Below are 20,257 nucleotides of genomic sequence, written 5' to 3'. Positions count from 1 at the left end.
ATAAATATTCCCATCATCGTTTATTCGGCGTCCCATCAAATGGCCACAAATGAAAACCTGTTGATGTGCCCGCATAGAAAGCGATACGCTGCAACGCACACACACACACACACACACAACACAACACCACACAGCGCAACACACACTCCCACTTGACATCTTTGGGACGTCAGTTGTAATTGAAGAAGCTCTTTTTATCCTTCGTTTTTTAGCAACAAAACGAAGGAGGCGCTGTGTCGCCATAAATATTCATGAAGCACTAAAAGGGTTCTCCTCCGGATCCTAAGCATCCTGCTGTGGAGTCGCATTCAGGATGGAGCTGTGGGCATAGGTACATCGGTGGTTGGTAAGTGGCGAGAATCGTATTTGTGTTTGGTCAATTGCCACCCGGTGACAAAGAAATGCAATATGCAATATGCTGTCGTCAGTCGTTCCATTTGCTCCATTGTAAGTGTGCGGAGTGTTTAATTTTAAATGCCCCAAGGAGTGCGTGTACCTGAATTTGAATGAGTACAAGGCTCGGTTTCCCCAGGGGATCGACAATGGTCTCCGCCATTGTCGGATGGTGGGAGTCAGAGCAAACAATCGCGCATGTGTGCCCTAAACTTGGGGTTTCTCCTCACTCACCCACACACACACACGCACACACACATTACGCTCGCTTACACTTACACTTATACTAACACGTACCCCGCTAAGTAGGCAACACACTTTTCGGCCACTTCCGTTGCACAAACGACAGTCGACAAGCGGATATCCATATCCCCCTGCCATTGTGTGCGTGCGCAGCCGGCATTCCTGTCCACACACACACACACACACACACACCTAAACGAAGCACCCTTCGTGGACACATGGATGGCCGTTCGGGCGTCGATTCGCTTCCGTTTTGATTTATAAGCGACCGCCGCGCCGGGCTGCGTATCATTAGCAGTTGATCAACAGGTTTGCGCACAGCCAACAGCCAGGACAGGACATCCAGTTGCCACGCTCCTCGAAATCTGTTTCACACCGGTCAAGTGAGAGCGCTATAATTGAATTGCACTCGTGCCCGTAAATTCACTTAAAAACGCTATTTCATGTCGAAAAAAATTCTATAAAAGAGTGCGCAGCAAACCCGAAATAAAATTGTAAAACGCTGGCCACAGTTTCCGCTGGCCTCAATAATAATTCGTACGCTAAAATCGCGAGGAGATATATAGTCAGGTAAGTGGTTCGTTCGATATTCAATATGCTCGTAACTCGATTTGAGGCTTTGAAGCCCCAGGAAATGAACTGCAAAGTGAATTCTAGTGGTTCATTTTCTAGTTTAATTTTAATTTTTTTTTCGGGAATTTATTAAATATTTTTCAATTGCAGTTCTAAACATTTTCCTTTTAAATTAATTTCGAATAAGCAGACAAAGCCAGCCTTTTCAAAGATAAAGATCATTTTTAAATAACAAATTAGTATCTGAAGAATGAATACTTCGAGGAATGTGTTACAAATATTTATTTATGAAATTAACTTACCTTTTTTTATGTGCTTAAAAAATTTAAAATAAAAATAAGTGAACTTGAAAATTGCGATTGATATATTAATCCATCTCATTAATAAAACATTGGGTTTTGTGAATGGCGTGAGCCCACTTTAATTTTTGTTAATTAATGAAAAATGTATAAAGGTCACTTATTTTTTCGAAAAGTTTTCATTTTGTGAACATTTTAATGTGTGCCCTTTTGACTATTCATTAAAACCCAATGACGCGATTATTTTTAATATTTGCATCACATTTCGTTCGTTCACAAATTCAAATGTAAAAAGGTTACAAAATTTTAAAAATAGTCTGCTTCCTCTGAAAAGTAGAAGATTCATCAACGTAAATTTATTTGCGAAACTTGGCCAAATTATGCAGAACTCCCTTGCCAAACAAACCCATTGGAAATTGAAGTGACAAAATACGGGTGTCCCACGGCTAACCTGCTTGAGACGAGCAGCATATTTACTCTTTTGCGGATATTTTGTTTATTTACGACTTTTCGTTAATGTCCATGTCCCCGGGAATACTTCGATTCACACTCAGCGGCAACAGGCGACGAGTTCTTGAGCAGAGTGTCGTGGGTGTTGTGGGCAGGAAACCTATTTAAACAAAATACTTATTGGTGAATGCCATCCTTTGGCAAATATTTGCGCCAGCTATTTATCGAGACATGCGAAAAATAGGCGAGCTGCCGAATTCGATTTGCATGGAGCTGTTTAATTTTGGCGCGAAAATTTGCTTGCCACTTGCCACACTTGAGGGAGTCGCCAATAGGGACGAAGGATATCTCTTCCGTCCTGACACCACATGAATTATTTGGCAACAGGCTGGCAAATTAATAATGGAGCAACGCAAGTCAACTACCAAATTCGAAGGAATGTCAGCCACAAGGGCCATAAATATTTTCAGTTAATTTCAATTACAAGTTCACCCGGCACGTTTGCCTGCCCCTTGACCCCCAAACCCCATCCAATCCTATCCTCGCTGCGGGGTGGTTGGGGTGTGGTCATAAAATTCGATGCGTGCTCTATCATCGCGGTGGCTATATATTATAATTTGGCGCAAAGCCGCTAAAACTTTCATCTGGGCGGCGTCAATCAATCAACGACAAGAGCACAAATTAAGTCCGGGCGAAGCCGGAAAAAAAGCGGCCAACTCCGCACTCGGACAATCAGTCAGGAGTCCTTGGTCTTTGGCCAGGAGCTAGGGGATACATCCGTATGCGGAGTATAGTCGCATCCAGCAACCGGTTGGCCCACCGCCGACGCTTCTCAATTAGTCCGCCAATCTAAGCGGGCGGCCAGCTACATCATTTAATCAGGCGACCTTCCAGATAAGATACCATGTCCACGTTCTTTCTGCCCCCCAGTGGCTCCGATTTTAGTGGGCTTTGTATAGTTGATTCCCGGCCGATGACTTTCCATGTTGGCGCCAACCAGCTGCTGCCGATTCGCAATGACCATAAAATCGGACGGGGATTACGGCAAATTTGCTAATTCCAATAGAAACGGGGCAGTTAAGGGATTAGATTTGTCCATTAGGGATGGTTGTAGGCAAGTTTTGGGGTACTTCAATATACACGTATTTTGATAGCTCATCACGAATATGTGCTAGCATTTCGTATAGCCACGTTGAAAATCATTAAAAAAGGAATAATAGGAAAGCAATTATCAGCTTTATTTATAGATCGATATTCACTATTAAAGTTTTACAAGGACTTTTAACCTAATAGTATTTATTTGAGGCTCATGAGGCATGAACACTACAATAAAACTAACCGACCACTTATAGTAAGGGATTTAATAATATCAAATTCATTATGCATGTGGACTGCGAAAATACGCAATAACGAAAGCATAATACGCCAACGTTTCCGCCTTCTTGGAGAGTCCTTATAACAGGATGTGGCTTTGTTGACAGCTAATGCTAGAATGTATGCAAATCAATATGGTGGCGGTGCTCATGCGAACGCATAGGGAAAACTACTTTGGCAGGAAGTGCAAACAAACGAGCGCTGCTCTTTCCACCCACATCCACCACCCACAGCCACTGAATTTTCCGTGAATTTTCCTCCGGCTTTTGTCTAGTCTGTCGATTGGCCGCAAGTGCAATCGCAAGGCACTTAAGCCAGTGCGTAAACAGCACCATAATCTTGACTGCGGGGCAGCGTATCAACGTTTTAAGGCATCATTATCGACTGCGATTCTCCCTTCTCCGGTTGCCAATCATCTCTGCACATTGGCTTTCTGCCCCATGAAACCCCCCCCCCCCCCATTGTTTGGCCTACTGGCATTCCGAAGTCAGCCCAATGAAATGCCTACAACTCAGTAGCCCCGCTGGTTGCTACCTCTGAAAGGACATTAATAGACCATAAATTGTAACTGTTATGCGCTGCTGCCTTTTAACGCAGCGGTCGGCAGACGGCATGAGCTCAGTTATCCTGCCGAAGGTGGGTACCACCCAATTCCGCCCACCCGGTGGCCCCCACCGCTTTCAATTAGAGAGGTTATTTAGCTAAATCGCTACGCTTGTTCCCGCTCGCTTGTTGTTCTTGCGCGTGTTCCAGTAATTCCGAGGCGCGGGCGGAAATGATTGCCACAGGACTCTCCAGGACTTCCCCGGTCCCCCAGGGAGCAGTCGAGTGGCGTCGGCAGCGACTTAATTGAGCATTCCGCGAGTGCGGTTGTGCTGGCTCATCAGGATCGGCCTTTCGTCAGGCATTTATTCATTCATATTTACACCTTTGCACTGAGAGGAATTTCGATCGAATTTAATTTTGAATTAAAGCTAAGTTCCTTTTATGTTTTAATGGTATAATAATTTACCTATTTGTATCTTAAATTTCATATAGTTTTTGTTTTGAGTTTCAAAATTGGTTTCAAGCAATATTTTAAAAGGTCTTCATGAAAGGTCCTTTTTCAGAAGCTTACACTTCATTATTAAACTATTAAACGTTTATCTTTATAATGTTAATTATATTTTTTTATATTTTTAATTTAACATTTCCACAGCTATGGCTCACACTAAGACGCGGAGAACTTACGGCTTTCTGATGGTGCTCCTCATCCTGGGCAGCGCTTGCGGTAATTTGGTGGCCAGTGGTAGTGCTGGCAGTCCACCCTCTAATGAACCAGGAGGCGGAGGCCTGTCCGAACAGGTGGTACTGGACCAACTTAGCGAGAGCGACCTGTACGGCAACAATAAGCGCGCCTGGCAGTCGCTGCAGAGCTCGTGGGGCAAGCGGTCCTCCAGCGGAGACGTCAGCGATCCGGACATCTACATGACCGGCCACTTTGTTCCGCTGGTAATCACGGATGGCACGAACACCATCGATTGGGACACCTTCGAGCGGCTGGCCAGTGGACAATCCGCACAGCAGCAGCAGCAACAGCCGCTCCAGCAGCAATCGCAATCTGGCGAGGATTTCGATGATCTCGCAGGCGAGCCGGATGTGGAAAAGCGGGCCTGGAAGAGCATGAACGTCGCTTGGGGAAAGAGGAGGCAGGCGCAGGGCTGGAACAAGTTCAGGGGCGCCTGGGGTAAGCGCGAACCCACATGGAACAACCTGAAGGGCATGTGGGGCAAACGCGACCAGTGGCAGAAGCTCCACGGCGGCTGGGGCAAGCGCTCCCAGTTGCCCAGCAACTAATCTCGCAGAGAATCGCCGTAGCACAGGAAAACTTAACCAGACTAACTAATCCACCTGTATCTAACCGTATATAGCATGTGTGTTTCCTCCGCGATGGGTTTCCGTTCTTAGTGTCCATGTCGCACTAGGTTGTCCGGAGTTTCTCCCGGTCCCGTGCCACTGAAAGTCAATTCCGAAAATGTATGAAAGCGCTCGCCAGTCACCGGATCCTGATGACCGGCGATCCGTATCGCCGCCTCGATCATCCAGTATTATACGCATTACATACATATATGTCGGTATGTCTAGTCAACTATGTATCTACTCTAGCACCTAGTCTCCACGTATACAAGAGGAACTTTCGGAAGAATATCGCTTTAATTTAGAAACGTTAACTAAGTTAATGAATTGTGCATATATCTTTATACTTAAATATACATCAATACATACCAAATGGCAACTATTAATACGAAATACAAATACGTTGAAAGTATTCGAAATGAGTATCGATTTTATGGCTTGTTTGGGTTGGATAATTGAAATTAAAATCATTTTATAAAATCAGTCTGATTTGCATGCTTAATCTCAGGCGGATGGACAAACTGAAGGACAATGCCATACCCTTTCATTCTAAGGGCATAAAACTAGTTACTATATGAACGTGTGTTTCAATTTCATGGACTTATAAAATCAAAAGCAGCAAGCGTGGATTTTATATCTACTGAGTTTTAATTCAAGCTTGCAGCAATTTCAAAGAACGCCAGTTAAAATGAATCTCTCAAGTATTAGCCGGAAGGACTTGACGTGTTTCGGAGTGACCACATGTGTCGTTATGGTGTGCTTCGTTCTGGTCTCAATCTTCTCGGGATTCATGCACGAGCCCCAGAGATTCAAGACGATGTTGGTAACCATCGTCCTGGTCTTCTTTTTCCAATATCTTATCCTGGAGCCCATTCGTTTCTTCATTCAGAGCATCGATTATGCCACCTGGCCGCAGGAGGATCCGCCCTATAGAGCGGAGGAGGGAGGGCCCACTATGGACCACATTGGCTACTTGAAGATCCGGCTACGCAGTCTGCGCTCCGAGCTCCTGATCTCTGAGGGCCACACGAACGAGATGCTAAACCAGAAATACAAGCACATTGCCGGGGACCTGTTGCTCTATGGTTCCTACTTTATTGCCCTGATGCTGATGGTGGTGTTGCAGGAGGATCATACTAACTACTACAATACCAACAACATGCAGCGCCTCTTCTGGGACAATACCTCGGTCACCTTCGGCCTGTCGCAAGTGTACTTTATATACCAGGCAAGAAATGTGTTTTGTTACTAATTATGTACTTAAACGTTCGAAAGAAATGGCAATCGAATTGTCCAAAATAATCCGTATGCTATATGACCTATATACATAAAACTTCCAAGAAAGGTCCTAACCTAAGTCATCCGTTAGGTACACAGCTATATGAAGATCACCCTAGTCGAGGCTTTCTACGCGCAGAAAACCAACGGCTACGAGGGCTGGTGGGCCATGGAACAGTGGCAGAAGATCGGTGTGGTTCGCCTTCGCCAAATGCGCCCAGTGGACTGCCATATTGGACTGGGCAAGCCCGAGTGGGACAAGAAAACGTATGCGCCCGAGTGGCGTCTTCCTTATCACCGGATGCATTATACGGAGAAGTTCTGGCGTATCTACGACCCCTTTGTACCGGCCGAGTTCGAGCCCAGTTTTCTGAATGGCCTGCTACTCAACTACGATCATTATGGCTATTTGCTCAACTACCCGGAAGTGGCCGGCTACGTAGTGCTCATGATGAGCACAAAGGTTTGGATAACACTAGGAGATACTCTTAAATATTTTTTAAATTTTAAATGCTGCTAGATAAACTGCTTGAAGCAGATCGAATACCTGAGAGACTACAGCTGGCTGGATAAAAATACTTCGGCTTTGTTTATCGACTTGACGATGTACAACGCCGATGCCAACCTTTTCACGTTGATCACTCTGCGTGTGGAGAACAGCCCATTCGGGATCCAGTTGCCCCGTGTGCATGTGGATTCTGTGTCAATGCTGGGAAATGTGGAGACGAGAAGCAACTCTGAGCTTCTCATACTGTTCGTGTACACAGTCTTGGTCATCTTGTTCGCCCGCGGTGTGTTCACGAAGATCTGGCACCATCCGGCCGCCGCCCACGAGGCTTGGACTATGGTGGATCTGGCCATATATATACTGAACGTCTTCCTGACCGTTCTGGCAATAATGCGCGACATCGAGACGGATGCCCTGCTGCAGATTATCGAGACGGCCACCAAGGGGCAGTATCTCGACTTCCAGCGTCCACTGCGCCTCCACCAAATGCTGTTCATCGTGAAGGGCTTCCTGGTGTGCATCACCACTCTGCGGCTGTGGAAGGTGCTCCAGTTTGCCTCCGTCTTCCAGCACTTCACGCAGACCCTCTTCTCTGCCTGGCGGGCAGTGGCCAGTCTGGGTGTAATTATTCTGGTAGTCCTCATGGCCATTGGCATTACTTTGGCGGTGCCGAATGGAAACAACGCAGTGGTCTTCAGTCACATGGTTCAGTCCGTGGTCACCTGCATGTGGTGCGTATCCCTAAACATGGCAACTCTATTTGCTAGCTATCAAGTCATTAGGTTCAACCATGAACTAATCTAATTTATCCAGGTACTCAATGGGTTTTAACGGTGACATTCATCCTGCGGATTTCTTCCACGGAGGTCGTATTCTAGGGATCTTGCTCTACCTAGCACTGGTCTTCCTCCTGGCGATTATCTTGATGAACGTCTTCGCCTCCGTTATCTATGACTACTTCAACGAGACGAGCAGGATCCTAAAGGAGCATTCGAATCGGTCGTCTATCACCTTCCTGGAATTTCTGCACGTGGAGTATGCGGATCTTTTTGGCGATGCCTTTCGATGCCTGCGAAAGACGTACGAATCCCGTGGACATACTGTTGCCGAGAATGTGGAACTAGAGCTAAATAGGCGGGAACTGATTAAGTTCAAAAGGGACCTCATAAAGAGCCCGCAGGAGTTGAAAAGGGCACTCCTGACGGAAGAGCAGCGAAGTGCCGACTACCGTTTGCGCGGAGAGAAGTTGTTCAAGCTGATGGCTATCCTGAACCTCCAGGTTGAGATCCTCGAGCGAATGGTATTGGGCGACAAAGATGGCAAACTGCCCACACCACCTGCATCCGACTCCGATCCCGACGACATGCCGGAAATGTATCGGAAGCGCCGTTGATGATCGCCGTGATCGAATGGCAAGTTGATAACCACAAAGGCTTTTCATATTCACGAACTTTGCTATGTATTATTAACTACTTTGTTTTATGCCGCACGGCATTAATAAATGCGTTCCAGTCTAAGAAAGACATCAACTTGGTTTTTGATTGTCTGAGAAAGTCTCTGCTTCCAGTGATATAAAAATTGAGTACACAAGCATTGGGTTTAAAAGGTTATTATTATTTAAATTTTTTCATCGGATGATAATGACCATATATTCTAGTAAGAGAAAGAAAGAGCAGTTCTAGCAACACTTTCCATCATTTTCTATAGGTTGTGCTTTCTATTGCACTAAATGTGACTTTTCCGGCCCCCTGCGACCTCACTTCACCACCGATCATTCCCCTTCGCTGAGCAGCGCGACTTTAGAAATAAGCAGCGATAAATGATTTAATTAAAACACAGATTGGGACTTTTGTTTTCTTTTGCCGAGGGCGCGAATAACTCCACTAATTTCTGGGTGCTCACCTGTCGCGGGGGCTATGGATTTCTGGGTGCGCACGCTTTATTTCAATAATCCAAGAGAGGCACAAATTGGCAACTACATGCTCGTTGCTGCCTCCGCCTGATATAATGCCTGATGAAAGAGTGTGGAAAGAGCCGCGTGGCCAAATCTTGAAGGGGCTCCAAGCTGGCGGCACTAATCGCTCCCGAAACGCACTGCAGACGTCTCAATGCCAGCAGCCAAGCGGCGACGGTTTGAAATTGTCGGACTGCAATTTGTCGCCAGCGCTTGTAATGGCACCCACTCCAGATGACGACATGGCGACACCGGGACCCATATAAAATCCGCCGGTCTGCAGGCGTCGCACTCAGTTAACATGTTCGCGTCCCAAGGGAAGTTACTTTTGGCCTTTGGCCTTTGCCTCGGTCTCCTTCTAACCATAGCGCACGCATCCGCACAGAACGCGTCCAAGGAATCAGAGTCCTGGCAGCCCATGCAGCCGCGGAAACGACAGGCTATCGTGAAACTGGACCCCGTGGGCTCCGCAGTAGCCAAGAGCTACGATCCTCCCCCGGAGTTCTACCGCGGACCGGGCTCATCGTCATCCAAGTTGGATAGCACTGCAGCTGGCTTCATATCCAAGCCCATTGGTGCGCTGCCGCCTTTTGGAGGAGCTCATGGCTCCCAAGCTAGTGACCTAAATGATAACCTTAGCCAGGCCTATGATAAGTGGAAACTAGGTGGGAATATACACGATCGAATAAGCGTGGGTGAGTTCAAAGATTACTCAATCTATATATTCTACAAAGATAAACTCAAACTTAAAATGATTAATATTTGAAATTGATGACTGTTGTTTATTGTAGATTTCATTAAAAATATATTTAATACTATTTAAGGGCATTATGGCAGCAGTGGAAGTGCTGGCAAAAGTTACGCCTATGACAGTCAACCTTATCAGTATGACTACGGACCATCCAACGGACATGGCTATGAGCCAGGACCTGCTCCTGGGCACACCTACTCCTCCAGCGGAGAGGCAGGGGTGCCATACCACGTTTATCGACCTCGACCCGAACATGGCCACTACCCGGGGCCAGCAGTGGATTACTCCTACAGCTCCTACCCCATCGACTCCCACGAGATAGTCTCCCACAAGGGATCGCCAGAGATCTCACCAAAGGCCTTGCTGGCCAAAAGCTTCCTGATTCCGCTGGCCAGTGCCACCGTTCTGGGCATCGCCGCCGCCCTGGTCAGTAATCCTCTCCTGCTGCAACTAGCTCCTGTTCCGGGGATCGGTGTGGGAGTGGGTGTCGGACCTACAGTCGTTGGCAAACGAAGAAGGAGAAGAAGGGCAGTGAAGCGGGCTTTACGATCAGGGAATACTGATGCAAAACTGAATAGCTCTATCTAAGTACCGTCCTCTCGAAAATGTATTAAATCAGGAAACAATATATAAGATATTATTTTTAATATATCATATAGTTACAAGCGTGTTTTTTATTTAAAGTCAGTGATGGCATTTAAATAATTTTAATAATTTAAATAATTTAAATTAAGGGTCTAATGCTACGAGAGCCTAATAATTAGTTGTCTATATGGAGAGAATAAGATAACGTAATTTTAAGTGACTTGTGGAACCTTTTGTAATGGCTATATGTAAGTTTTTTTTTTACATTAGATTGCGTAATTAGTCGACTGAGGTTCAAACCGGCTCGTTGGTCTAGAGGTATGATTCTCGCTTCGGGTGCGAGAGGTCCCGGGTTCAATTCCCGGACGAGCCCCAGTCATCCCAGTGCGCTAAGGAATGTATAATTTTTAAACAAAAAAGTTATATTTTATAAATATTTATTTTAAAATATTTTTAAGTTATTGAGAATACACATTTAGTTGCATGTGTACACAATTATATACAATTTACTTAGGGAATGAAATAAATTAAAAGTTATTTTATATCATTAAAAACAAACTAAATTAAATTAAATTAAGGAATTTTTTAGCGTCCTCATAAATGTTGCAAAATTGTTGAGTCTTCGGTTTTGTACGGCTTATGTCATAATATATTGAAGATAGAGAAAAAATTTGTTTAAAAAACAGCTAATTTTATAACTACTCTAAAAAATATTATAAAACACTGCATTTAAATGATAAATTAAAAGTTGCTGATAAGTAATACGTTTAGAGTGGGTGAATAGCTTTAAACATTCGGATAAACAAAAAATCATTTTAAAAATCATAAAAATAATTTTAGTTCTATTAAAAAATATGATATCATGGATATTGATCCATACCAAAGAAAACATCGCCGATAGGTGTGTGTCTTCGCTAGGGAAAGTGTCTCCGCTAAGGTATCTTGAGCCAACAAAGTACATAACGCGTTTCATTCCAAACGGTATTTATTTTTTGACCTTGTGGTATTCTAACTTTTTGTCTGTGCTATCACTTACAAACAAGTTTTCCCGGCATTTTCGACCTATTCAGGTGATTTTCTAATAATTATCACATAGTAGGCAATGAATTTTACACGGACTAATTGGTAAGTGACAGAAACTAGTGTAGAATTCAGAAAATTAACCCATGAATGCTCCTCAGCTCGCCGCTGAGTAAAAACCCAGTGGTGCAGCGCAGCCTGGACTTGCGATTGCAGGGCGCCCAAGCGCGGCATTACCTCAAGTGGTGCTCCATAAATGTGGTGCTGCTGTCGCTACTCCTCTTCGACCTCTGGCAGGCATGTCGGTCCGCCTACAGGACCTACTGGTTCCTGGCGGAGTGCACCATTACGACCCTGATTGGCCTAAGTGCACTCGCCTGCTTCGGCAAGTATTTGTGGTTATGGTTTGGTGGTGACCAAGTTACGGGTAGCGATATCCAAAAGTGGCTGCTTGATGGCAAGGCAGGTGAGGAATCCAAAGGAACCCGTTCTAACGCATCCACTTAACCACTTTTATTCCTATAGAGAACTCTTTTCGTACAGTTTGCTCCCGAGCCGTGATGAAACCACGCAGCTACGAACCGGATAGCGATATAGAGGACGACATACCCATCATCAACTGGCACTCCTCCTTCGAGGACTCCTGCTGGGGCTCGCAATCCATGCGCCGCAGCCCCAGTCCCACAAGGACGCCGCAGCAGACGAAACAAAACACCTCTTACAACTCCTCGATGGTTCGAAACAACTCGCTGAATGCCAGCAATCTGAGCAACGAGTCTACCTATATGTCCCCGTATGCGGAGGTGCGACGCGATGACTTCATGACCGATACACGAAAGTTGACCAGTCTAATGAAGCAGGCGGATCGGGAGCGCAGCATGATGGACAGCTCGGATACACCCAATGTGCAGAGCATGGGATCGGCCAACTCCTTCTGGAACTACTGCAACAATGCGGCCTATATGCTCAAGACCACCATCTATCAACTATCGCCACCTCCGGCTGTTTCTACGGAAAATGCTCCCACCTCGATTGAGGAGTTTGGCGGTATTCAGTTTAGGGACAGCAATTCGGAGGTCATCAAGCGCATATCCACGGACAAACTGTCGCAATATGTGGCCAACCTAAGATTTGTAAGCATCCCGTTCAATATTCCACTGCAACGTACTAATGTCTTACCATTTTCTAGTGGATTTCTACGACCATACTTCAGCGTTTGGTCAAAGAGATCAATTATGTGGACGATGTTTTCCGCCAGCGAGCTCTGATTGACATTAAAATTGGATCTGTGAGTGTAGAGAGATTACGCAAAACAGCCGAGAACCAGCAGTTCGTGCAGACGTGTGCGCCCATGTTGCCCATGCTCTTACCTTTCCTGGACACCTTCAGCAACCAGGAATACCTGGTGCAGCGCATCAAGGAGCTTGCGCAGGGCTCTTGCATAGCTGACTACCGCTGGTACTCGGGCAAAACACACAACGGTCAGCAGCGGGACGAGCATTTGCCCACCGATGCAGCTGTGAGTATACGAAATTCCGCAACTGAGCACTCTTGATTAATTGTAACCTCATTCTGCAGATAATATTCCATTTATTTTGCGTGTACTTGGATAGCCAGTTGATGCCGTTGCCGCAGGGCGGCGGACGACCCTTTCACTCCCGCTACGTGTTAATTCGCGACGAGAAGAGCTCGACCAAGGACGTGGTGAACGCAGTTCACAACAAGGCCCACTGCGCCATTTTAAGTACCGGCAACCCACTTAACCCTAAATTTAACTTTATCAGCGACAAAGAACTACACAACTGCGTCTACGATAGGAATAACCTGTTCTACGTTATCATACAGTTCCTAATTTATATGCGACAGCACCAGGACTCTGCTCTGGAGTGCGTAAATCTTGGCAAAAGTGGTATCAACATCATGTGCGTCATCGAAGACTGAACAGTGGAACTAGTGGCTATGACTTTTAATCCCACCCCTAATCACTCCTTACTTCTAAGCATGATCCTTTGTGACTCGACTAGCGTTTGGTGACTGGACAATCCTCATCATTCGTTACTATGAAATTATACATTTGTAATTATTAAGCCAACTTACGACTGTTGTGGTTTCGCGGTTATCAAGTGTCGTGTGGCCTGCGGTCTGTGCAATTAACTTGTTTGGCAGTCGGCGGTAAGCTATATTCGCGGATATGTGCACACAGGTGCCCGACTTTAATTGCCCTTTCATGATTCTCACTATTGACCAGCCAGTTGGTGACCTGGCCATTGGCTCGGCCAGCGACATGCTCCCACATGCTCGCCACTTTGCACTTCCGAAAGTGACAAAATTAATGGTTTCCGCCGACGCTGTCGACATTTTGTCGAGTGAGAGACATTGAGAAAATGCTCCAAAGTAGTGCAAAATGAAGGAGTCGCAAACGGAGACCCCTAAAGCAGGCGCCAGGACGAGCAGGACCTGGGCCCTCTCGACCAGTCACATTACCATTTCTCTTGGCCATGCTCATTTCTGGGCTCTGGCTTGACGTTGAATCGGTTGGCTGGTTATTTTAATGCCGCCCATACTCCCGGATGCCCGGATGGCTGGATGGCTGGCACCTCGGGTGAGTAATGTGCCTGGGTTGTCAACTTTACACTTTTATCCCTCGCATTATATTTGCTTTACCTACACAAACACACACACTCAGCCACCCAACCGAACCGAAGCGAACCACACACCCTGTGTGTGTGTGTGTGTGTGTGTGTGTGTGTGGAGTGATATGTTTTCCTGATACTTTTTCTCAAGTTGTAAATTGGCTTAAAAATAATTTGTCAAAGCATTTCAGCCGCGGAGTCGGGAGACGCGATGCCTAAGATGGGAATTGGAGTTGGAACTTGGAGCGTGGAACGTTAGTATCTCCTTGTGCCGAGCCATTTTCTTGTCACAATATTTGGACCCTCGCCTGCTTGAGTAAAATTCCTTTAAAGAAACGCATGTGCGCGTCTTCATATCCAATTAGAAAAGTTTTCCTTCGACTGCTTCGTAATTGTGTTGATTAGTGCGGCTCGCTGGGTTGCTCCCGAGTGGGTGGTGGCTGGGTTTCGGGCGGATTCTCCTCCTAATACCCTGCTGTTGACAAAAGAAGCCTTCTTTGATGGGTGGTGGCTGGGCGGATTGTGTGTTCCCAGCTGATGGCACTTTAAAAATAAATGCGCATTAAATTCGATTGGCAATCGTCTCACACTCTCGTTGAATGGGCTTTTTCTTTACGGCTTACACAAATTTTCATCTAATATTGCTTTGAAGCAGCTTAACTATCCTTGAGACGAGGACGTCTTTGGGGCGTGGCACGGGCAAAGAGGAAAAGTGTAAGTGGAGCACTTGTCAGCTGAAGAAAGGAAAAGTGGCGGAAGGTGTGAACACTCAATGGCCATTGCTATTCAGTTGGATGTGAACATTTTGTATTTAAAGTAAATATGTAAACGGATATAGATGTTCTGATTCAAGACATGTTGAGTAAATCCATGGCATTTATTATAAGACCAAAGACATAAGTAGGGCATTAGGTATAATGTTAAAGAATATTGACCTAATGCCTAGTATAGTTTATATATAAATAAATAAATATATAATAGGCATAATAATAAATATTATACTCTGTTTAAATACTGAAGGCACTTTTAAGTATAATTAATCAGGTTCAAGTTGGCTTAAGCCCAGGAAATTTAAATACCCATTAACTTCATTAAAGTGGCCACCAAAGAGCTGCAACTATTTGAATTGATGACAAGAAAATCGTTGAACATATCAAAGGAGCCACTTTTAATGACAGTTCATTTTAATTTCATTGAGCTGCATAAAGCCCGGTAAAACTGCAGGCAGCGAAACTATTAAAATGATTTTATTATTCCACCTCCGCCCGCTGGCCAGGCACTCACTTAGCCACCAAACTGGATTCGTTGGCCTGGTCAACCAAATATTGACACACAATAAGCTGGTCGCAGTCGGAGCTTTTACTTTTCGGCTTTCCTTTTTGGCTCCGCTTATTTATTTATTTATTTTGCCATCTACTCCGCTGGGGTATGGGGCATGGGGCATTAATGAAAAAAATATTTTTGCCCATTATGCGCCAATATGGTCAGCCATATTTCGGTTTATTTAATTTTGCGCAAATAAAACGGAAGTGGCTCTTTTATTTTCCTTTTGCCAAACGGGGATGTGGAGCAGGAATATGCGCTACATAAAATCCCGATGCTGATGCTGATGCCTTGCGACAATGTTCAAATATTGGGGATGCGACGGCGAGGATGTTGGCTGGGAATTTTTTAGCGCATATTTTAAGCAAGCAATTTGTGTAGTTCCAGTTTAAAGGAGGACCTGGTCCTCGCCAGTTGCTGGCTTTCCCAAGCGTAGCTAAAAATGGAAATGGCTGTCATTTCCTTTGAAACGACGACGACTCACGACGACTACCAACGACTGCCAACTCTCCGCCTTGTTACTCCGCAAACCATCGGCCATTAATGGCCGAAATGAGTTTCCATGCTCAGCTATTCAGCTATTTTACCATTTTGCTATTGGGCGGGCAGCAGGAGCAGCAGTTTTCCAACTTCAACTGGCAATGGCTTAAAGTCTCGCAAAGACATGCAACCGGATCGGCCATTGAAATATTAATTAGTCGTATAACCGTCTCCTGGCCACCGGGAATTGCTGCAGTGTTTGCCTGACTGACGATTGCTGCAGTGCAACCACTAAAATCTGGTGCCACCAGAGCCACCTGCCGCATCGCACTCCTTTCACTTCCCACTGATAACTTACGCAACTAATCTGCGCTATGGATGTGTGACTACGTGCGTCGGGGTTGCGGGGCCATTTGCATTTAATCGGATTTGGCCAGATTTCAGGTTGTTCTCCTGATTCCAGAAAAACGAACATCAGCCTCAGCCAGCTCCAGTCCCGTGTCCAAAGTCCAAAGTCCATTTGTTGTGTAATTTCCGTATGCAGCACGAGTGTTCCTGGCTGGTCGCCGGATGAGTGGACCACAAGCAGAACTAGTAAGCAAGTGGCATCATGACAAATTAACATGCCCCAGCCGGCTGACTGCATGCCCCACACGATTCTTGACTGCACTTCCCGAGGCAGATGCTCTGCGGAAAGGAAAATCTTGATGGCAGTACCATATCCCTGAAATGATTATTATTATAAAGAATAATCTCGACTGTTTTTTCTACAAGTGAAATGAAAATTTATTATTTAATTGTAGTTTTAATACTTTTGTATTGTATATAATTTCAACCAGGAATAAAATCGTAAAATATGTCAATACATTTGTAATAATTCATTTTATATCTCTACAATATTTCAGGCTACTTGCAACGTGATACCATGTCCACATCACTTCGAATATTGAAGCGTATCCCCAATAGGGCAACTAAGTCCACTAAGCTGCCATCGCGCGTAGGTAACGAACCGGAAATGTTCTTAGCATTTCCGCCTTATATCAAATATAAAAAATTACTGCTTTTAGACGTATTTGACAAAAGTTGTCTGTCACCCACACTCAGGCAGTTTCGTACACATGCTCCACCGCCCATATAGAGACATATAATTGCATAAATCAAACTCAAGCATGCAACATGAAAAATCGCATTAATTTATCTGCTCTGCTCGCAGCTCGCTGCTCCTGCATCATCCGCCTATATGGGCCAGTGCCACGCCCACTTCCACTCCGACTCCCACGCCCCAACACGCTCCGGAAAGGCGCTGGGTAACATATCCGCTTATGTCAATTTTTTCCTACCACTCGGATGGGTACGCCAATGGATGGGGGTGTCGAATGGGGGGCAGGAGCAGCATCATCAGCGCTGCTCCTTGTGCTCCCCGTCATTCCATTCCAGCCAGTTGTCACTGTCAGTTTTGGCTTCCAGTGTTTTGTCACAGCTCCTGGCCCGGATTGTCATTCCCCCTCCCATACGCCCAGGACCTCCTCCTGGACGATCTAACTCTGATGTCGCCCGGTTTGTTTGTTTAAATGCTACATTTACTTTATGGATTGTTGCTATATTTTTTCTTCAACTGGCAACCCGAAAACCCGAAAGCGAGAATGGCGTATAAATTTCACGTCAATTTTTATATAGTGGGACGCAGGAGCTCAGCTGGGTGAGCCCTTGACTGATTGTGACCTGTCAGAACTGGCTTCCTTTTAATAACTTGCACACACACACATCTCCCACAAGCTCACACTGCAGCACACACTACTACTACATCCGCTAATAACCTGGCTTTTGCTCAGTTTCCCTTTTTGCCCACTTTAAGTGTCCTGTTCACGCTACATAGTTTAAAATTCTTTATAATTGGATTCCCAGCTTCTAAAGCCCATTTTTTATGGCCAGTTTCGGACCAAAGAGTAGCCGGCTGCATGTCAAAAGGATTTTACAGTTGACGCGTGCAAACCAAAGCTTTTGCCACTCACCCGAACCCAAACCCCAAGCCCAAACACCAATCCCCAACCCAAGGCGCTCATCCTTGGTCGTTTTATGTTTTTTTTTTTTTTTTTGTTTGTGGGCAGCCGGAGGAGATGGAGAGCGAGGAGAGCAACCTAAAGCGTAACCCCGCCAACACCCACACATATTTGTGTGGGTCCGGGGATGTGATGATATGTTCCATTTCACACGGCAGCGAATCCTTTCGACCGCACACAGACATACTCCACATACTCCGGCCGCAGGAGCTGAGATTTATGTTTTCTTGTAAACAAAATAACGGACATGCTTGAGGCCTTTCGGTGGAAGGACCTTCAAGGTGCAAGCGGAAAAGGGGTGCCAGGCGATTCCGACTCCGAGTCACTCAGCCTCGGGCCATCCGGCTGACAATGGGATTAGGCGCATGTAAACCTGCGTGTTCGATTTGCAGCTTTCCTGCCCTGCTATCCTCCATCCGGAGTTCAATCGGATCATCATGGATGTGGCTCTCCTTAAATGCGAGGATGTGCGTTGCCATAGACATTTTAATTATTCAGAGGCTTTTGTGAGGAGTGCGGTTGTCTGTCTGCATATATGCCACTTTACTTGCCCCTTTTTGTGCTGGCTGTGTTTACGGTTTCCATACTTCAAGTGACTTTGCTTATGTTTCTTTAATGGTCTGCGAGTCATGTTCTAAATCGGAAATCAGTGCGTATACTTGATAGGAATTTAAAAGATATCAAGGCGCAAACGGGGCAACAGTGAACAAATTCTGTTTAAAGACCCTTTTTTTTAAGAATGGGTCGACAGCGGAAGTCAGCAAACTTGGTATGAATATAAAATATTTCATTGAAAAAATGGAAGCTCATTTTTAAATCTTTTGTTCCATTCGACTTTTCAGGCAGGAAATGTAAAATTAATGATTTTTATAAGTCAGTTAAGCCTGATTATAAACCTTCTACGGCAGATTCAATAATTTTCTTGCAATTTTTTGTAAGGCTTTTAATGAAACTTATTTTCCGAAGCTTAAATTTAAACTGAGAATTATCTGAGAATTTCTCGCATTTTCTTGTTGCCCCTTTGGAAATGAGGACCATTTTCATTAAATTTAATGACTTCAGCACAAGCTGGAGTATTTCGATGAGTTTTCGGAAAGTAAATACCTTTCCTTTGTGACACTGACCAGATCTCGGAGTTGGTTCCCAATTATGTCTAGACAATGGACACTCCCACTCACCAGAACATCAACATATTTTGTTTTTCATCCTGTGTTTTTTATCAGGGTGATCCTGATGCTGGGGCGTCACACGTGCCCAGGACCACTGAGCCTTAGGCTGCCCTTTCATATGAATATAATCCAATTTGCATATATTTCATATAGTAACAGGGACGAACGAACGAATAATTCCTGGAAAGCTGGATATCTGGTCACTCATACGCCGCGTATGCCACAGGTGAACGGGCCGTTGAAACAAATGAAGGCTCTGCCCACTTTAAAGGAAAAGGAAAATTCCCCGGCGGAAATTACGCACTACGGGGGTTATGTAAAGGAGAAAAGAAAATTTCAACTTATTTAAAAAACCTCGGGTTTCTCATTGCTCTTCACTGATATGATTTTTTCAAGAAAAATATACATTTGAAATTAAATAATTGTTTTAGCCTTAAGCCTAGATAATCACTTATAAAATTTTCATAACCAAAAACCAAAAATATTTAATTTATAGTACGCTTTACGTATCTTAAGTTTTACCTACCTTAAATAATTTTCTAAGTGCAATTCCCAGTGGGCAAGTCATTCGGAACCGCTGGGCTTCAATTTTGGTTTCGGTTTCGGTTTCGATTTCATGTCTGACCTGGCTAATTGAGCAAGTCCGCCAAAACGGCTTTTGTTGGCCCACTTCCGGTCGTCCTTGCTGGTGGTCGTAATTATAAATCAATTGCTGCAAGGGGCTGGGTGTTCGGTTTGTCTTTCCGTTCGAACGCCATTTGGTGGACTGGAGTTGGGAAACGGGAGATATGGCAAAAAGTTGCGTGACATTTGGCCAATCCCTCGGGCGGCGTGTTTCAGACTGCTGGTGCTGCAGCTTTCCGAGATTCGTGCCTTTTTGCAGGTCTTTCTGTTTGCCATCGTCCATCGCCATTCGTTTGCTTTCAATCTGCGTCTGGATGTTTTCAATTTCTTTTGGAATTTGTTTTCACGCAAAAAGCGAGCGAATCAGCAGAATTCCATAACCCGTAGTTTGCCGACGGCCACACAGCTGCAGATACGGATACGGATCCGTATACGGATACGGATTTATGTGTACCTACCAGTACGTATAATGTTTTTTATGTGTTTATATTTGAATCGTTCGGCGCTGCCGGCGGCCTGTTCTTCGATGGTGTGGTGTGGGTCACAGACTGTGACTTCTTGTAAATATTTTCCCAGTTCCGTGCTCCTGCGGCGGTTGTGGGAAATGGTCCCGTAAACGTTTAATAAAATATGATTTCAATTGA

At 45.0% G+C, this 20,257-nt stretch overlaps 4 protein-coding genes, 2 long non-coding RNA genes and 1 other non-coding gene across 10 annotated transcripts; 6 read left to right on the top strand and 1 right to left on the bottom strand.

Moving 5' to 3' along the window:
- The first annotated feature begins 919 nt into the window (after positions 1-919).
- On the top strand, positions 920-5,639 carry Mip (Myoinhibiting peptide precursor). The gene is made up of 2 exons (NM_140714.4): positions 920-1,206; positions 4,531-5,639. Exon 2 carries the CDS (start codon positions 4,533-4,535, stop codon positions 5,166-5,168), a length of 636 nt encoding a protein of 211 aa, NP_648971.1. The 5' UTR covers positions 920-1,206; positions 4,531-4,532; the 3' UTR covers positions 5,169-5,639.
- Positions 5,640-5,889: 250 nt separating this feature from the next.
- Positions 5,890-8,536, top strand: brv2 (brivido-2). Of its 2 annotated transcripts, NM_001275053.1 has the most exons (5): positions 5,890-6,051; positions 6,118-6,456; positions 6,598-6,969; positions 7,027-7,745; positions 7,828-8,536. In NM_001275053.1, the coding sequence occupies exons 1-5, from the start codon at positions 5,917-5,919 to the stop codon at positions 8,405-8,407; spliced, it is 2,145 nt and encodes a 714-aa protein (NP_001261982.1). In that variant the 5' UTR covers positions 5,890-5,916; the 3' UTR covers positions 8,408-8,536. The 2 variants fall into 2 exon arrangements, with proteins under 2 accessions (NP_001261982.1, NP_648970.2); NM_140713.2 differs by having other exon boundaries at positions 5,890-6,456.
- A 733-nt stretch (positions 8,537-9,269) lies between these two features.
- CG13727 (uncharacterized protein) lies at positions 9,270-10,307 on the top strand (the record flags this gene model as incomplete). Its single annotated transcript, NM_140712.1, has 2 exons — positions 9,270-9,663; positions 9,793-10,307. The coding sequence occupies 2 exons, from the start codon at positions 9,270-9,272 to the stop codon at positions 10,305-10,307; spliced, it is 909 nt and encodes a 302-aa protein (NP_648969.1).
- Positions 10,308-10,605: 298 nt separating this feature from the next.
- tRNA:Pro-CGG-2-2 (transfer RNA:Proline-CGG 2-2) lies at positions 10,606-10,677 on the top strand. Its single transcript has one exon. It is a non-coding gene; the product is annotated as a tRNA-Pro (tRNA).
- Positions 10,678-11,323: 646 nt separating this feature from the next.
- CG6479 (uncharacterized protein) lies at positions 11,324-13,414 on the top strand. Of its 3 annotated transcripts, none has more exons than NM_001275052.1 (5): positions 11,324-11,429; positions 11,486-11,790; positions 11,868-12,457; positions 12,514-12,843; positions 12,903-13,414. In NM_001275052.1, exons 1-5 carry the CDS (start codon positions 11,407-11,409, stop codon positions 13,263-13,265), a joined length of 1,611 nt encoding a protein of 536 aa, NP_001261981.1. In that variant the 5' UTR covers positions 11,324-11,406; the 3' UTR covers positions 13,266-13,414. The 3 variants fall into 3 exon arrangements, with proteins under 3 accessions (NP_001261981.1, NP_648968.2, NP_730256.1); NM_140711.3 differs by having other exon boundaries at positions 11,850-12,457; NM_168723.2 differs by lacking the exon at positions 11,324-11,429 and having other exon boundaries at positions 11,450-11,790; positions 11,850-12,457.
- A 74-nt stretch (positions 13,415-13,488) lies between these two features.
- On the top strand, positions 13,489-14,665 carry lncRNA:CR44564 (long non-coding RNA:CR44564). The gene is made up of 2 exons (NR_124967.1): positions 13,489-13,926; positions 14,149-14,665. It is a non-coding gene; the product is annotated as a long non-coding RNA:CR44564 (long non-coding RNA).
- Positions 14,666-16,086: 1,421 nt separating this feature from the next.
- lncRNA:CR44563 (long non-coding RNA:CR44563) lies at positions 16,087-16,580 on the bottom strand. Its single transcript, NR_124966.1, has one exon. It is a non-coding gene; the product is annotated as a long non-coding RNA:CR44563 (long non-coding RNA).
- Positions 16,581-20,257: the final 3,677 nt, after the last annotated feature.

Source organism: Drosophila melanogaster, chromosome 3L (assembly GCF_000001215.4).
Source record: "Drosophila melanogaster chromosome 3L".
NCBI classification, from domain to species: Eukaryota; Metazoa; Arthropoda; class Insecta; order Diptera; family Drosophilidae; genus Drosophila; species Drosophila melanogaster.
Note: the sequence above shows the minus strand (reverse complement) of the source record. Positions and strands in the feature narration are given on the sequence as shown.

Bases quoted from the DNA above. Each gene is read 5' to 3' on its own strand.
- Mip (NM_140714.4), top strand. From the start codon at position 4,533: ATGGCTCACACTAAGACGCGGAGAACTTACGGCTTTCTGATGGTGCTC.
- brv2 (NM_140713.2), top strand. From the start codon at position 5,917: ATGAATCTCTCAAGTATTAGCCGGAAGGACTTGACGTGTTTCGGAGTG. The intron at 6,457-6,597 runs GCAAGAAATGTG...GTCATCCGTTAG, and splicing joins AAGTGTACTTTATATACCAG to GTACACAGCTATATGAAGAT. The intron at 7,746-7,827 runs GTGCGTATCCCT...TAATTTATCCAG, and splicing joins TCCGTGGTCACCTGCATGTG to GTACTCAATGGGTTTTAACG.
- CG6479 (NM_140711.3), top strand. From the start codon at position 11,407: ATGAATTTTACACGGACTAATTG. The intron at 12,458-12,513 runs GTAAGCATCCCG...ACCATTTTCTAG, and splicing joins ATGTGGCCAACCTAAGATTT to TGGATTTCTACGACCATACT. The intron at 12,844-12,902 runs GTGAGTATACGA...CTCATTCTGCAG, and splicing joins ATTTGCCCACCGATGCAGCT to ATAATATTCCATTTATTTTG.